This window comes from Colias croceus, chromosome 5 (assembly GCF_905220415.1).
Source record: "Colias croceus chromosome 5, ilColCroc2.1".
NCBI classification, from domain to species: Eukaryota; Metazoa; Arthropoda; class Insecta; order Lepidoptera; family Pieridae; genus Colias; species Colias croceus.
Genome location: NC_059541.1, coordinates 6,475,503 through 6,494,210, shown reverse-complemented (window position 1 = coordinate 6,494,210; position 18,708 = coordinate 6,475,503). Strand labels below are relative to the sequence as shown.

Sequence of the window (18,708 nt, the reverse complement as noted above, 5' to 3'; positions counted from 1 at the left end):
CTGCATCCATCGTCATTATTTACTATGAAGATGTGTAAGAAAAAGATTTAGTAATCCCACGTTTTATAGTTCTGATTCAATCAGTTGCATAATTTATTCCAATATAGGTCAGTGAAATAAAGCAAACTGTGGTAGAGTTAGCAAGAATATGCGTTCTGATAATACATAATATATTGCTTCACATTGCTGAAAATCTTAGTCAGCCCAGTGCCCACTTATATTTATCACGTAATTCGTAACATAGGTAATATTTATTGAAATCGATATTTATTGACTGAAATTTTTAACGTAATGATTTGATTGTATTTATATGTTGTAATCAACATATAAATACAAAGAAGATTTAATAATCTTTATAAAGCTTTGTAATATCCTACTAATATTATAAATGCGAAAGTTTGTGAGGATGTGTGTGTGTGTGTGTTTGTTTCTCTTTCACGCAAATACTACTCAACCGATAACAATGAAATTTAGCACATATACAAAGGGTAACTTGGATTGATACATAGGATATGTTTCATTCCGGAAATCCCACGGGAACGGGAACTATGCGGGTTTTTCTTCAAAAAACGCGTGCGAAGCCGAGGGCGGAAAGCTTGTAAGTTTAAATTAACGATCAGCCCAGAAATCGTGATTCAGCATCTGTATTTTTCATAAATTTCATATTTTGATTACCGAAGGACCTAAGGAAACAAAAGGTAGAGATGATATGTTATGTTAACGCAACTGTCTTAGTTATAATTAAAATAATTAAAAGCAAAAATCTCTACGACGCATTAGAATTATAAGTTTAATTGCATGTATTTGATTCAATTTTAATTATTAGGCTACATTCAAAATCCTATCCATAGGTTGCCTGGTAGAAATCGCTCAGTAGCGATAAGGCCACCTTTTTGGCTTTACATTATGTCGCCTTTTTCTTTTTGGTATATTGTCTATTATTATATGGTGCTAAATAAAGTGTATTTATTATTTATTTACATGACATTTAATCTGGTTTGAAGATGCAGGTAGCAGCACCAATACTTGTATCTTATGTATATGTTACCTACACACCAATTTGATTAGTATTCATATTAATTCCAGTGTCTTTCGGGACATTTATGAGATCTTTTATTTTTGTCTATATAAGGTCATAAATTAATTAGTTATTCAATGAATAAAATTAGATACCTATACAACATATTGATGACTCAGATGCCTAAAACAGTTACATGTTACGAAAATAAATATACAATCTATAAGTGTTTGAGTCATAATTTTGGCAAGACATATCATACACAAATCAACAGTGAGCAATTGTCACAATGAACATTGTCATTTTTCGATCAGACAAAACGATATTATCACAGTGCAGTCATCGTGGTGATGCCTAGAACTTGCACTCATCACGACAGAAATAAACAACAAAATATACTCTTTATTACGCACACAATTAGTCCAGTGCTATGTCACATCTTATAATGCCCCTGCCAACTTCAGCACACCTGCCTTACTATTAATATTTTTTAAACAAAAATAACTTCTTACGTGCATTTTGCTGATACATTGTAAATTTAAGGTAGATCGTTTAAATACCTACTTATTATATATTAATACCAATAACCAAATACTATTTTTAACCGAGGTGTGATCCCCGAACCGATTTTTCTTTATTTGAGTATTTCTTTATAAATACTATAAATTTATAAATGATTTAGGGAAATGCCTACGAAATACACTACTCCATACAACACTACCTAGTATAGTATCTATCTATTAACTAACTATCTGTGATAATACTATTTTTTCTTAGAGAAATCAAACAGAATCCAAATATACTAGTCAAGTACAGTCAAGTTATTACGTAAGTACAGTCACAGTCGTGTCATGGTGCAATACCTTATATGTACGTAGCCAGCAAAATCTGTGACCATATTTGTTCAATATGTAGGTTATAAGGTATTGTCACATGGCATGAACAGCTGTTACTTCTTCTAAGTGCCTCATTCATTCGTTTAAAATTCCAAATCAAAACAGGCAGCCGAACTTGTTTCGTCCATAGTTCTGTTGTATTTTAACAAAAAAATCATTAATAATTTCAAATGCACACTAATACGTCACCAATATGATTTTTTTTTGTGGTGTCTCTCAATGTTAGCCAGAAGGGCTTCTACATTTTAACGCGGACGCGTGGGTGAACTGAAGGTTCACCCTGGTAGCGACATGCGCAAGGGCGTCCACCCTGGACGGGGATCTCGAACCTCGGCTTGGGCTGTCGCTTCAGTGGAGGAGACTGGAAGGGCCCTAGTCGGACGGGACCAATATGAGTAAAATGGGCCACATTATATTATATTTTCTTCTTGCTCTTGGAATCTACAACTAACCTATCACCTTCAGTTAGTTGACCAGACCATAAATTCATACCTACTATAATAAATAATTAGGTAGGTATTTATGGAAAAATCTGCATACATAAGTAATTAACACCTGCAAGACCTTCGGTCAGTACGACTCAAAATATCCATAAAATGAAATAAATTATCAACCCGCCATGGAGTCGCAAGCTATAGCAATAGCACAGAATAATAACTAGTAACAATGCAATACTAGGCAATTATGTATAACTATGAACAGTTATACGATATAAGGAAACTATCGAACTTTTCTTGATACTTTTCCGATATCCGGATTAATTGCAAGCGTAGCATCAAGAGGTCATCGGGGGTCGATTCCAGAGTTGACATTAAACAAAACATACTTACGTCGGTATTTCACGACATAGTGGCCTGAAAACATTAATTGTGTCCTGAATAAAAATCGGTCAGTAAATCATTTAGGTAGTTATATGGAGATAGGCTGCGCTCAAATGCTAATCTTAGTATCGTTTGCCCATTTTTACGAGCGCTACGGGGACAATTAATGGGCGTATAACTTTAAAAACCGTAGCTAGAGGCAGGAAGTCATAGTTATTAGTACTTCGAGACAATATTTTGAGTTTGCTTCGGAGATCAGGTACTGAACGGGCCAGTATTATGACTGTTTTGTGGTACTATTTGGCCCTCTCGTATTTAAACTTTGTCATTTTTTCCAGCAATATTTCAAAATTATCTTGGATAAAAAGATGTTTTGTAAATTATACTATCAATTTACACATATTATTTTAATGTGACCAAAATACGAGAAATTTTATATTTGGCACAAATTCAATTTGTCAGTCTCGATCGTATCCTTTGTAAATTGGCGTTTAAATAATTTCATCGGATCACATAAACATACAAATTGTGATTTATTTTAGAGTGTGATAAAACACGCATTTTAAAATAACTATAATCATATAATGCTATTTATTATTGTTACTTCTTGTAAAATTTAATCAGTAAGTAGAAGTAGGTACGTAGTAGGTACGTACATACTTAGATAGTCATACGTATTTATTATTTAATGAAACATGATGAAATATGTATCCCGTTATAACATTTTTATATGAATTAAATTAAAAAAATATTATATTGTTGCATAGCAGAAACCAGCTTCCGTGATTGAATGATTGTCGATGGATTTCTGCTCAAATTACCGTACCGTAATAATCGATTACGCCTCTACGCGAGGAATGTTGTAGAATCGAGATTAAATAACATTCAGGTGTTTACGGCTCACTTCGCAGGTGTGGTGGATCTCTGTGCAAAAGCGTGTGGGCAGAAGCAAAAATAACATGGGAACCCTCTATTACTCAACGTATACTGAAACGCTGAAACTCTACAGCGTATTACTCATACTTCGGTAGGTAGAGTCACACCTACGCTGTATCAAAATTTTCAGACACTGCTTTTAGACTCTACTATTTAATGCGTGAAGTTTAAGGTGATTAGAGCAGTAAAATAACATTTTAATTACAATGACGGCTGATTTCGTGGAAGTTTATTGTTGATAATAAATTTTAAGTTGTTGTCTAAAATATATTCGTGTAGGTCATGTGTAGTCTAGTGTACCACTGGATGAAAATTTATTTAATTACCCAATAATAATTATTTCCATTTATTAAACAATATTAGTTTTTTAGCAATTTAATAAAGTTGTATAATATTTTAAACTAACAAACATAATATTTTAAAATATAACTGAGATATTTTAAATTATTATTAAATATCTTCCTTTATAACGTATGTATTTACTTTTTACTTTATTACTATGATTATTTCAATCAAAGATACAAATCGTTACTCGACAACATTAAAACAAGCATCGAAACTTATTATTTTGCGCTGGCACCTGTCGTTGTTTTCAATGCAAGCGCGGATAAAACTTATGCATCTGTTTGACGGATTTAGATTTTTTCTACCAAAAAATAAAACTAATCTCAATATATTCTTGTAAGTTTTTAATAATAAAAAATACGTATCTATCTATTATTATCTATAGCGTAGCGTAGCTATCTATTAACCAAAACACATTTCTATAATTTCTCTTGTTTACACTAGTATACAAAATCTGCTTTGCTTTTTAACGGTTTATTAACTGTTTCTATCTATCAAAGATATTAAGATAGTATATTAGTCTGACACGACATAAAATATCTAGATCGTATTTTTGAATCTTTGATTTTATTTTCCTATAATAGATCCAAGGAGAATTAAAATTCCACAAGACAGATTTTCCTTGGAAAAAGTTGATGGAATTTTACCTGGCTTGAACTCACTGACACGCTCAGCGCGTGCGTCATATTTAAAATTCAAATTACGGCTCAAAGAATACTTTGGAGTATGCCAAAAATCTATAGCTATTACGATGTCTACGTTTAGGGTATGGAAATCTATCAACGCAAGCGTAGGTATAAAAACCAGTTGCAAATAATAATATTATTACTGCTTGCTTTTTCTCTGTGATAAGTGCCTGAGTCATTGTAACATGACGCTTGGAGTTGAGGCATTTATATATCTTTATATAAATTTAGATGCCAAAATGAAATTGTTCTTTGAAGACAAAATTGCTATATTTTTATGAAATCTATGAACATTTTTAAAAGTTCCATTTCCAAGTAAGCTTAATAAATAGCTTAAAACTTTAAATGAAAAACGCACATATAATTACGTTGGAGTCGGCTTTAATTCAGTTAGAAGAAGTTTTACTTATTTACATACTTACTACATACAAAGTAATTTCTACATTGCAAAAACGAGTATAGGATCCCAGTATTTAGATTGACGATTAATAATAATTGAAATTCATCACATAGAGCGTAAAAAACGGTGTAGGTACAGTAATTACCTATTTCATACTTTTTACCTGATTAAGAAAATTTCTAGGTATCCTTTGAAATATTATGTATTCAGTCAATAACTTTATCAGAGGAAATCCTTATTTTTCGATTATAATGTAAGTATTATTCGGCATTCAGTCGCTTGGTCAATGCGTCATTAAGTAACGGATTGCGGCTTAGGTTAAGGTACTTATAACTATAAAATAAGCTGTTTATTGAAACCGTTGTGCCATAAAATTGCCTAATAAAATCGAATGTTCATTATTTTTAAGAAAAATCAACGTCGACGTCGTCTGAAGTTTGTTCTATTTTCAGCAGAGGATTATAAATATACCTTCACATATTATAAAATCGAAGATGTCGTCAAGATCTTCTCGTTATTTTGGATAATGATTACATGACTATTTACTAATGTCTGCTATTATTAGTCAGTCATGTCAAGCAAGATAAAATGGTGCTCATTAATCTATTTTAAACTTACTTTCATATAATATATAGTGTGTAGTAATGGTCGATTAATCAAGTGGCTGATAGCTAAATAGCTAAACATGTAATGAAGCGCAACGTCTTTTCTATCTAAGTATATATTTGTGAGTGTATCCCTTGAAAACATCTAGGGCAGAGCAACTAGGATGATTTAAATAAATATATTATGAAACCAAGGAGCTGAGTGTGTGTATCTGGGAATTTCTTATTTTTTATTTAATAGGATGACTTGATGAAAAGTAGAAGAGGCAAAAATGATCATCGTTTACATACGTCTATTAATTCATTTGTACAAAAACAAAATTAAAATGTATATTTTAGTTCGTAGACATCCTGGTTTTCCACTCACTCTATAAAACAAGAAAATCTTTAAAATATACGAATTGAGCGCATTATAGGTATGTCAGAGGAAAATATTTTGTTAAAACAAAATTAAAATGTTATTTCATTTTTTTCCATGTTTTTAATATTACAAAAACTGAATCCAATTTATCTAGAATGAAAAGTGGCAGCGAGTTGCTGGTAACGGTAGGTATAATGTCCATCTTTCCGCAATCGGAGCTATAATTAACCCGCATGTGTTCCTACTACGGACAACCAACACGCTGACACACATCAATTTAGTTTTCTTATGAATTCCTTAAAATAGATGCAACATATGTAATCGTATTGAGTTTCCATATTTTAGTTGTGTAGGCAAATGGATAAAATAAAATTTAGATTACTTTTGTTAAATAAAATAATGCGTAAGTCAAAAAATATCTTAATGTGAAAACTCGGTGTTGGTGCTAGTATTTTATAAACTCTTCCTAAACGACTGGACCGATTTCAATGATCTTTTCATCAATTGGATCGAGAATGGTTAACATTTACAAGTCTAACGCGAGCCAAGAAGTATTAAAGTCGATATAGAGGGAGCAATATGAAAAGAATATTATTTAAGTAGGTACTAAGTTTATGTCCAAACGATCAAACTCTATTTGCAAAAAGTGTTTAATGTATCCAAACTATATACCTCGTCGCCCATAGGCCATAGCACTTAGGTACATCTGAATAGAGTTTTTTATAAACCTCAACTAAAAGAATAATATATAGGTATAAAACATTTCTCTTCTTGTAACCAAAATTCTACTTAAACGGATTTTTTTTGTATATTCGTTCGGTATAATCTGTACTTCTTTATATACTCCTAAGTGGTAAATTATATAACCCATCTCTAAAAATTATAAAAATAGTATAGCAAAACAACGTTCACCAGGTCATCTAGATACTGAAGTCAGCATTACTCATGCATTACTGCTCTATATTTTGCCGGCAAACAAAAATAATTTGACAGGTAACAAAACAAAAGACGTATACAAATTTTCCAAAATACTTACTTGTGTCTCCATCTTGTTTCTTACACTAAAACTATTTACAATCTAGTAGGGCCAGCCCTTGCACAGCTCCATCTCACGGCAGCCAAGAGAATTAAATACTCTTGGACGAACCCATGCGCCATCTGTGAGCAGAGTGATCAGTGCGAAAGGCTCCGCGGCTGGCACCCGACTGGCAGGCTTCAACACCGCCATTTCTATTAATACCTTCCCACGCTGAAATCGAGAACGGCAGGCTCAATCCTATTTTCAGGTTTCGGAGCGCTATAACGAGACTAACGGGATCGTTGTACCTACTAGATTCTTAACGATTTACGTCGTAACGACGCCCGTCGTTATTTCGAGATATAGAGCACGTTGTTTGATTTCGGCACCAGATGGCGGGCTAATATTAGCCTAGCGGTGTTTACGTCTTGTTCAACTAAAATTGTTTTTCCAGAACGAATAGCTCTCTGGATTATTTGAAATATTAATGTGTCTATTATAATAATTGCTTGGCAATGATTCTGCATCGTTTTCTGTCGCTAGATAGTTATAATTGAAGTAGATATCGACACGAAACCACTTTGTCGCCAAAAGCTAATTGATTACTTACCTATATATATTTTTTTCTACTATTTCCGAAATTTACTTTTTAATAGAGAGATAGAAATTAAAAATATATATAAAACATTTTTAGAAAACAAGCATCACATTCCTAACATATTTAACCACCAATTTTAACATGTAGACTGTAGAGTTTTATTATTCACCAGATTAGGCTCTATCATGCCAACATTTTATTTGTTTATTTTTTACAGCTGATACGTTGAATTAAATAAAATTTTAATAATAGTTATTTTAAAGGTCAAAAAAAGTATATTCTATGATCACAAGATTGAATTCTAGTTGATGAAAACAATGCTACTATTTAAACTGTAGTAGAATAATGAGTTCACTACTTTATTGTTGAAGCACGGCTTTTCACTGTGTGAAAAATATAACTTATTGTAGTACTAGCGGTCCACCCCGGCTTCGCCCGTACGTACATATTTCACAATAAAAAGTAGCCTATGTCCTTTCTCGGGTATCAAAATATCTCTCTACCAAATTTCATGCAAATTGGTTCAGTAGTTAAGGCGTGATTGAGTAACAGACAGACAGACAGACAGACAGACAGACAGACAGACAGAGTTACTTTCGCATTTATAATATTAGTATGGATAGAATTGAAGACGTACCTTTTAATGTATCTACCAAAAATGTATTAGTTCAGAGAGCCTATATGGAAGATTAAAATCCATGGAGAGTTGTCGCCATATAATTTATATTTACATATTATCTAATTATTCTAAAATTAAAGGTTTCATTGACGTGATTTTCAAAGAGCAACCAATAGATTTGCTGTGTTACATTGTGTTTTTATGTAATTACACTTTTTATATGTAAAATTAATATTATGTTCAATTCAAATTTACTAGCTATAACACGTCTACGATAATTCTACCTATTAGCTATTATGACAACTCTACAACACTTTATATTATATTTTATGACTCTATAATAATATTGTACATGTTCGTAATTTATTAGACATGACATAAAAACACTACGTCAGCATTATCGGTATTTATAATGTTTATTTACCTATGTAAACTATCAATTAACGTTTAAATTTATTTTCCAACTTTACTTGTTTTCTAAGGTATTACTTGTGTGTCCATTAATAATTGATTAAAAAATCTTTAATATGCATATATATCTTTTAACCTGTCACTTTAGAACATTTATTACTTGCAACTATTTTAAATACTTCAAATTAGTGCCAATTTGTAAAATATATTAGAGTTTTAAACACAGCGCGTGCAGTGATTTAAGAAGGCGCCCTCTAGTAGATGTACATATTAAACCAACATCTTGCCTAATTAATTAGTATGGTATGTAGAATGTAGATAAGACAAAAATAAAAAATAATTAATAAATCAGTATAATAATGTGGTTTTAATTTTCAGATATCTTTGATTTGCTTTTAAAAAAGAGGTAAAGAGCCATGTTTGATTAATCTACTCAGGCACAATTGTAGAGTCTTATTATTATTTTCGAATATAACACAGTATCTTATGGACCTCTTCTTGATATCTTTCACGATTACATAACTTTACTATAATGCAATATTATTAACTACTAGCGGTCCGCCCCGGCTTCGCCCGTGGTGCATATTTACGTTTTCTCTACATAAGAACCATCCTCGTACTTCAAGCAATAAAAAAAGAATTATCGAAATCGGTTCAGCTGTTAACACGTGATACCGTAACAACGCGAAACGGGATTCATTTTTATATAGATTTATATTACCTATATATAGATTTTATTTCTCCTAGTGAACGGTTTTATTTGCCAAATACGAATACATTACCATTTATCTTACCGTATTTGTTAAATAATGATAAAAATGAAGATACTAAGAATAATCAATAAAATGTTATTTTTCAGCGGGACATCATTACATTACAAAAAATAATTGTTAATAAATAAATACACTTTGTGTATGGAAAGTACTTTTTATTTTTTTAAGATCTTTACAGCATGTTTGATAGGAGAATCTATTACGATTATAATACAAAGAACTAATAAAGAAACAATATTAGTTTGGAATACTCTGCTTTTATTTTTCTTAATTGTGACTTGATTTTATATATCAAAGTTTCAGCTATAATTGCCAACCAAATTTAAACTTAGGTATACATATATAGAAGGAACATTTGTGTGTATTTATGTATATTTGTAAAGTATTCACACAAAATCTACTAGACCGATTTGAAAAATTATTTCACTAATAGAAAGCCTTATTTTTTCTGCGACACATAGTTATTTTATGGTTATCCTGAGTCAGCCCAGGCAGAGACAGTACGAGTGGTTTGTAAATAACATGTATTGTATATACTTTTACGTACGTACTTAGTTTTAAAATTAAGGATGTCTAATGTCTGTTGTGTATAGCTAGTAAGCTAGTCCATATAGTTATAAAGATTCAACAAATACAGCAGTTTCGATGTACATAACATTATGATATACCCACATTCATTTAATATTGTAGTCTAGTTTGCATTTACTCTTTTGTATATTCTTGTTTAGGTTCTGGTAGAGGTATTATATAATTTAATTTATTTTCGTCGTTATATTTTTTTTTCAATGCATATGTATACGTACCTAATTATATAATACATAATATTATATCTTTATTCCCTTTGTTGTTCTCGTTTTCATAACATAGAGTCATTGTTTTAAGCAAGATCATTGTATATTGTAATTTATTTGTATTGTTGTTACGTCTTGTTATGTTGTTTTGAATGTATTTGTATTATTTTTACTTTACAGCCAATTCATTATCTTGGTATATATTCAATAAAAAGTCAAAGTAAATAAATAGTGTTTTATTAAAAAATGATATCATATTATTATAATGGAAATCATATAATTTCTTAATCCTAAATACGAAACCAATTTTGCGCAATATGGAAGTATAAGACGTAATTACCAGGTAATTTTGGTAATATTCAGGTCATCTTGTCCACAAACAAGAGAACTCACAATCTTACACATCACGCTTGACTAGTATTTAGATACATGATCCAACAGTCTTATCATAGCGTCCACGTTCACACAATGTTGTAAAATTTTCTTAAAACTAGTATCACTTTGTCCCCGCGCAATTTTCACTTGCCGAGGAGGATCTTGCGGCCAGCGCCAAGGTTCTGGCCGGCCTGTGTGGCGCCCTTGTTGCTTCCAGCCTGAAGACCGATCACGGTCTGACCAGCCCTAAGCACTTCTTCAGAGAAGTCACGCTTGCACTCCTCAGAGGGCTTGGGGCCTAGGGAAGGACCGGTGAACTCAGGGTGTCTGTAAGTCTACAAAAAAAAATCACGTTAAAGGAAAGTTCCAATAATATTTATGTAATAACCTCGATCAACCTCGGTTCACACACGTGACCTTGGATATTTGTGAAAAGTGAGGTAATGTTGCAAAAAGGTCGTAAATCTCGGTTGTTGGCAACGATTCAACTTCTCAAATTCTAAACATGTCTTGAAAGAAAACATTTTGTAAACGCGTCGTTTGAGTATTATGATTCAACATACTAATGCGGGTTTATGGCAGGATATGAATTCAGTAGTTTAAATATTTACATTAACATTTCAGCACTGAAATAACTAACTCTGTCTTGTATACAGCTCCTATGATATTGTGATGCTTTGCTTATGTGACCTCTTCTTGATATCTTTCACGATTACATAACTTTACTATAATGCAATATTATTAACTATTTTATTTTTCCTATTGAAGGGTTTTATTTGCCAAATACTAATTCATTACCATTTATCTTACCGTATTTGTTACATAATTTTAAATAAATAAAATAAATCCATATTTACCTCACGGCCCAAAGCGAAGAGTGTGCTGACTACTTGAGCGATGTCCTTCTTCTCCCAAAGGTCCACAGTTTGGAAGACGTCTATGTCAGCGACGCCATAGGCTTTGATTGCGGCTTGGAAGCTGAAATATAAGAAAAAAAAATGACATTTCTGCTTCATTAATCTCTATTTTTAGGCTGTAGTAAAAACTACTAAAACTTTACTTTGATAAGAACAAAAAAAAAAGGAAAAAGTTGTCTATTCCATTCTCGTATGAGTTTTTCTTTTTGTAGGTAATAATATGTTGTACTACTTACGTCATATAAAGATATAAGTAGAGCACAATAGTAATGTCGGCATTGAAATAATTTTTGGTGGATTTTTTTTTTATGAGGTTGCATTTGAGGTGAGGTTTTTGAAGTGAAAATTCTTTATCGGGGGTGGAAAAAAATTTTGTGTAACATTTTTTCGTTACGCGTGACATTTTTCCGTTACGCGTCATCTTTTTCTTATTCCTACCACGCGTGATACGACGTATATCTGTAAAGTTGCATATAGTAAATTATTTTTTGAAAAATAACGTCACAAAGAAGTTTCACCTCTTACGTGTGTACACTAGTACACGCACCCCTTTTTTATTTCTAGCTAGTCTTGAGGACAATCTTATTAACTTACTTGGTGATGTTCTCCATCATTTTGAATTGTCCACCAGAGGTGTTGATTTTTTTGACGGATCCAGGGTTGATCTTGTTGATAAGCTGGCAAAGGACAGTTCCGTCCTTAAGGACATCTTCGAACGCCTCGCCAGGGGGGAATTTAGCACCAAGAATGGTTTCGATCCACTCCTGGCATTCTTTCTCTTGTTCAGGGCTGCGCTTGGAAGCGAGCTGTAAAATTTCCAGTGTTATTAAGCTTGTAAATTATTAATTAAAGAGTTGTTAAACTAATTTGTAATTAACTGCCTTCGCATTAGGTTCCTTTGATTATAACCGATTTTAATGACTTTGGAACAAATAAATAATTTTCTGTAAATAATTACGAGCGTTGGCACTTGGCATGGTATATGCGGTTAAAAAATTGTAGTAAAGAACAATACATGAGCGTAAAGATCGTAAAGATGTCAAGGCGAATTATTAAAATAAAATATTGTAGTTTTCTAAAAATTTTCTCACCTTAGCGCGTACTTGACGTTCGAGAGACATTTTCTGGTTTGTTTGCTTGGCTTCTAAATGTGTTAGTTCGCCGCAAAAAGCACCGATAGACTGAACTCCTGAAAGCTAATGCCACGTATTTATAGAGCGTGAGGCTGCGCCCTTCTGGAAAACTCTTATGAATACTTTACGCCATCCGATGTCGAATCCGCTACAAATATGATTCTGACTCAACAGCCTCTAGCTGAAGGCGTTATACATGAATTATCTTATGAAAATAGATCCAATATGATCAACATATTTATGATACTTGGAATAAAGAGTTGAAAGAGTACCTACGAGCGAAAAGTTTTAAAGTTTAATCAAAATTTTATAAAATGTTTTATTTTCCTACGTTTATCATTATGTTTTTATTTGGAATGATATTCCATTGTTGTTACTCAGTTCCTAAATGTACAAATGTACATAACACGCTTGATGACCGAATTTAACTGTTAACTTTTTCAAGCCACTGAATTCTCTGACAGGTAAGTATATCTACTGATAAACAAACATAAAAGATTTCACTATTTTCATAGATTTCTTCTATCGATAATTTTAAAGGTATTTTTATTTTTCATTGGAGATAGATGCAATGTCTTATCAGTGGAACACAATCCATACTTAATATTATAAATGCGAAAGTAACTCTGTCTGTCTGTCTGTTACTCAATCACGCCTCAACTACTGAACCAATTTGCATGAAATTTTGTATGGAGATATTTTGATACCCGAGAAAGAACATAGGCTACTTTTTATCCCGGGAAAATGACGCAATCCCGGAAATCCCACGGGAACGGGAACTATGCGGGTTTTTCTTTCACTGCGCGGGCGAAGCCGCGGGCGGAAACCTAGTTCGTTATATGTAGGTAAGTAACTTTCATAGATACCTATGAGTAGGTAAACTAAAGAATGATCTATATATTTTTATTGAAATAAGTATTTCTATTTTATATTAAAAAAAAATTAAAGGTACCTAAATAAATAAAGCTTAATACAAAAAAAAAATCGATTCATTTTAAGTCATGGCAGTCTTAACTTTAACTGGTAGGTAACCAATAAATAATAATGTGTAGATACACAGATATATACCTTATTACAGTAATAATTAGTATCAACGAAGTGCCATGATAATATACCTACAGCTTCAACATATCTTTAATCTTTTAGTTTTTACCGTAGTAAGCAATGTAACCTAACTGTTATAAGCAGAAGCTTTTGTACGTGTAATATATAAGCGTATAGATATATTCGACAACACCTGTAAATAAAGGAATGTACCTTTTGTGCCCAACCTCCTACGCGTTTATTTACTGCCATAATTTAATTAGATCGCCACTGTTAGCATTTGTCACGTTGTCATATCCACATGTTTTAAGAATAACATATAATATTTGTTATGACAAAATGCTTATATGTATGTCTTCATACATTAACGTCATGGGAACATAAAACTGTAAGAGATTCTTGTAATATATATGCCTATGTTTTTCCTCTTAATTGAAAAAACTGTTATACATATTTAAATTACTTCTTTCATAGTTCCATTCATCACCAATTTTTTAAATATTTTTTTATATTGAAAGCTCTCTCCTAATTAATAATAATTATGTTTGGGATATTTTATAATGAATACCAAGTAGGTACATAGCTAATGGACTTTGCAAAAGAACATCATAATTGATCGCATGTCACGAAACACGAAGATATAGCGTAATAAATAAAATTAAACAACCATGTAGCTAGGGAAACGTGAACTAAATGCTGCGTATTTAAGATATAGCAGAATAAACCATTTTGCTGGGGCTGTTAAATTGTTTATATATTTAAAAGAAATTACGCCATAGCGCTAAAATAGACAATTAATGTTGTTTATATCTGTGTTCGATAATGTTCGTCGATGTAAACAAAGAGTTTAAAAATAATTTCTTGGTTGCGAAGCAAAGAAATCTGTGGAATTATTTTAAGATCTAATGTTTATTATATTACTTAATTATTGCAATATTTGATGGTAATACTAGATTAAACCATTCCTAATAATTGTTTATATCGCATCCTTCACTTTAAAATATTCAGTTCTAAAGTGAAGTGAACAATTATAACAAATTTCATATCGATCGATTATATACTTGTTTTTTTCTGTATTCACTCACTAAAATATGATAACCAGTGAAAAAATCAATTCTTTATTTTTAATTGTTTGATTTTTATCCGATCTTTAAGCAAGCCAAACAAATAAATATAATATATCTATCCATCTAAGCATGGACGAATATAATCTAGTGGACTGGTAATGGTCATACTAGAGATCGTACCCCGTAATTTCAGACTATTACTAGATGGCGCTCTGATTTGAGCTTATTATTTAATTTGCAGCTTTAAAAGCACCACTAGTGACCAATTTTAGAACTATGGAAACAGCAAACTATCGATTTTCAATTATTACATCTAGAGGGCGTTGTTTTAAAAACTCCGGTGTTTTTGAATTATTTTAGTTTTTAGTTAAGAGCGTTCATGCTCCTCACAGGGCTTAGTGCAGAATTACGAATTAGAATTATTATTAATTTTTTCAAGCGTTGAAATAGTTTTGCTGAAATCATCATATCTGCTGTTTATAAATGTGATACTGTCTTTTAAACTAATAATTTCTTGCTTTATACAATTTAAATCTGACGAAATCCTATTCATAATTGATGATTCCAGTGAGCGCCGCAGCTTTTCCATCTCTTCGGATATAATCTCTCGAATAGAGTCAGCTGATAATGCATTATTATTCACAGCGATAGGGGATTTAAAAGATGTGCCACCTCTACGTGTTGTAATGTTATCAGGACTTCGTTGTAACAATTGAGCGCATGAGCGTACTGGGGTATTTTCAGTATTCAGAGATCTTGACTGATGAGTGGAACATTCAGGGCAAAACCATTTTTTTTTAAATTCGCTTGTCAATTGTTTCTTTTTGTCAGTTGGGAACAAACATGCAATATGATAATTTCGTTTACAATGAGGGCAAGATAAAATCCCAGCGCTGCCTTCTGTTGTAGCTTTGCAACAGGCAAACTTCATAATGATTGGAAAATTTAAGTAATTAAGAAAAAAAAATATAGTAATAAATTTCTGATAATATGACCCCAGTCAGGATCGATCTTCCTACTAACTGTTTTAAGTCCAGTTCACTTTGTACAGAGCTACGAGTGTCTTGTAATATTCAACGAAATTATGTTTCTTATTGTATCTGGTAAATCGTCACGACAGATGACAATGTTAATTTGTAACTTTTGTTTTTAATATACCGTCAACCACTTTTATCACTTTTACGCAAAAAGTTTCCAATGTTAATTTCAATAATAAATCATGATGTATAACGCGTATTCGTCCACAAATCAGATTGTTTTTGATAACTTAAGCACCACTAATAAAAACTTCCAACAAGATATACTATTTCAATTAGATTTGAATTTAATTTGTAACCCGCTTGATCAAACACGTACGCTTCACACTGACGTAAGCGACTGACTGTGTTGGTGTTATCAAGTTTGGGTCGCTGGCTAAGACATGCTGGACATTTCCAAGAAGACTTCTTTTCAGGTAACATGGCATAAAATCTCTTATCGTTGGTTCCAGCGCACTGCAAGTCATACGCTAAAGAACATAGGGAGCATCTAAGGAAGTGAGTACCTTTAATAAGGTTTCGACACCCACTACAAACATTCGACATAGTGATCAGAGTAGTGTATATATATTCTTTATTTTTTGTTAAAAAAAAATGTCTATATCTTTTTTCTTCTTAATTATTCCCTTGTAAACAGTATTACATATTTATATGAGCAAAAAATACGGGAAAAGAAAAAAAAATCTAGATGTACGGCGATGATTTGAACCAGCGTCCATCAGTTTATAAGTACGAGACTGAGTCAATACAGCTACAGACACTTATACGTCTTACGTTGAAATTTATGCTCTAATTGTTCGAGTAATTCTTAGATAAAAACAGTTCATAGCAGCGTGGTCCATGATGGTGGTCACGAAGTCACTCTCGAACAGCGATGATCGAAGTGAAAACTGAAAAAATAGGCGGTTCATCCTAAGGAGCGCTAGGGCAGTGAACTCTCATAAATAATTATTATAATAAACTTGTGCTCATTCATTTAACAATTAATATATCTTTAATTTAAAATTAAATTTATCGTATACCTAAACTCCAATACGAATATCAAATGCCAAAATACGGAATCCAATAAGAGTGAAAGAGAAATTTTGCGACAGTCCTGCGGAGGTCCTGCGCGAAACCGCGATGTTGCCGCATCGCATGACAGCAGCAATTGCGCGCGACAAGCGCGCGACGTTGCCAGTTGCCACTCCTAAATTATAAACAAACAATAAAAATACGCTCGCGAAAGCAAATTCGGGGATTTTCTAATTATTAATTGATGATCATTGAATTCGTTTTGAAATGGCCTGTACTTTATAATTTTTAGTGTTTAAATAGACATTTATAATGTGGTGCTCATTTTTTTTGTTATGAATTTACTACGCTACTGTATTTTCTTTGTTTTAGTTCAATAATTGAACACCCGTACAATTTTGTCACGAGCCGCCTCTTGCCTTTATAATATTTTACGTTTTATATTTTACGTTATAGTTTACGTTTTTTGCGTATTATATTTTACGTCAAGATACTATTTGGCACATTGATTTTCTAAGTTGATTTTTTTTAGAAGCGACATCTAGTTGAGACAAGAACCATTCAATTATAAAAAAATGCCAAATGATACTGCGAGTGACATCTATCGACTAAATTGGGAACTGAGAAACGAATTACGCTGTTTACTATGGCTATGATAAGTCCTCTAGATATTTATTGGGTCCATGATCTAAGTATGAAGTCTCTGTAAAACTTAGGTATTATTGTTAAAGGAAAAGTTTTCACGCAACATCGGGAAAATAAATGCTAAAAGTGAAAACCATAAGCATTGCGTGTTACATATTCGGTAAATAAAGTCTATTTTTAGAAGGTCATAATAATGTTGGTGCGCCCCGGCACGCGTTACTGAAGAATGCCAAACGCCAGTCGCCGCCCACAGCAGCTTTTTTCAGTAGTCGTTGACTTATCATTGTCGCCTGAACCTACGCGCTACGGGACGGCTTTATGCACACGGTTCTAATCACGGCGATATCAATCATGTCACATGGTTTTTCTCTCTACAGTTACTATACTCTATAGAATTCTCGACATTGGGCTAAAGGATTCATGATAACAAATTCAATTGATAGGCTTTACATGTGTTTAGTCCTAAATTGAAAAGCTATTATGTTATTGCTTTTCGGATTTTCATTTAAATAAGTACTTGATAATTATGATTGCAAAAAAAACATGTTAAAGAAATTTTGAGCGACGTATTTCGTATAAAATTTCTATAAAAAAGATATAGGTGAGAAAACAGCTACAATTATTCTATTTTAGTATTGAATACTAACTAAATACTTCAAACATTTTAATCCTATTTGAATCTTAATGTTTGAACTGTACAATGTTTGAATCAGAATATGTGTATAGGTTGTTATAAAATGATTACTTTATAACAACCAATACACATTGTTTTGAATCTACAATAAAATCTGAAAATTTAAATATAATATGGAGACTATAATATGACATCGCATAGTATGATTTGTAGTTTTATTTCATACAAAATATGTTTGGAATATTTATTAAAACGGTAATCATCACTAGGTACACAGTATAAAACAAAGTCGCTTTCTCTGTCCCTATGTCTAAATGCTTAAATGTTTAAAACTACGCAACGGATTTTGATGCGGTTTTTTTTAATAGATAGAGTGATTCAAGAGGAAGGTTTTAGTATATAATTTATTTGGTTTTAGTCAAAGTGGGCGAAGCCACGGGCGGTAAGCTAGTTTAATAATATATCAAAGAGCGTCGGAATGTGATTCTTAGACATATAGAAGGAGATCGAGTTGGTATTATACCAATTTGTAACTTAATTGTAAAATGTAAATTAAATTAAATT

General features: G+C 32.1%; 1 protein-coding gene across 1 annotated transcript; it reads right to left on the bottom strand.

The window, feature by feature from the left end:
- Positions 1-10,499: 10,499 nt before the first annotated feature.
- Positions 10,500-12,803, bottom strand: LOC123691850 (muscle-specific protein 20). Its single transcript, XM_045636435.1, has 4 exons — positions 12,662-12,803; positions 12,165-12,376; positions 11,511-11,631; positions 10,500-10,988 (listed from the first exon to the last, which is right to left on the bottom strand). The coding sequence occupies exons 1-4, from the start codon at positions 12,689-12,691 to the stop codon at positions 10,797-10,799; spliced, it is 555 nt and encodes a 184-aa protein (XP_045492391.1). The 5' UTR covers positions 12,692-12,803; the 3' UTR covers positions 10,500-10,796.
- Positions 12,804-18,708: the final 5,905 nt, after the last annotated feature.

What these genes read in the sequence shown, in the direction of transcription:
- LOC123691850 (XM_045636435.1), bottom strand. Translation starts at nt 12,691, where the DNA reads ATGTCTCTCGAACGTCAAGTACGCGCTAAG. An exon ending in ATGATGGAGAACATCACCAA is followed by an intron (nt 11,632 to 12,164) that starts GTAAGTTAATAA and finishes CTTATATTTCAG; the next exon opens with CTTCCAAGCCGCAATCAAAG. An exon ending in TCTTCGCTTTGGGCCGTGAG is followed by an intron (nt 10,989 to 11,510) that starts GTAAATATGGAT and finishes TTTTTTTTGTAG; the next exon opens with ACTTACAGACACCCTGAGTT.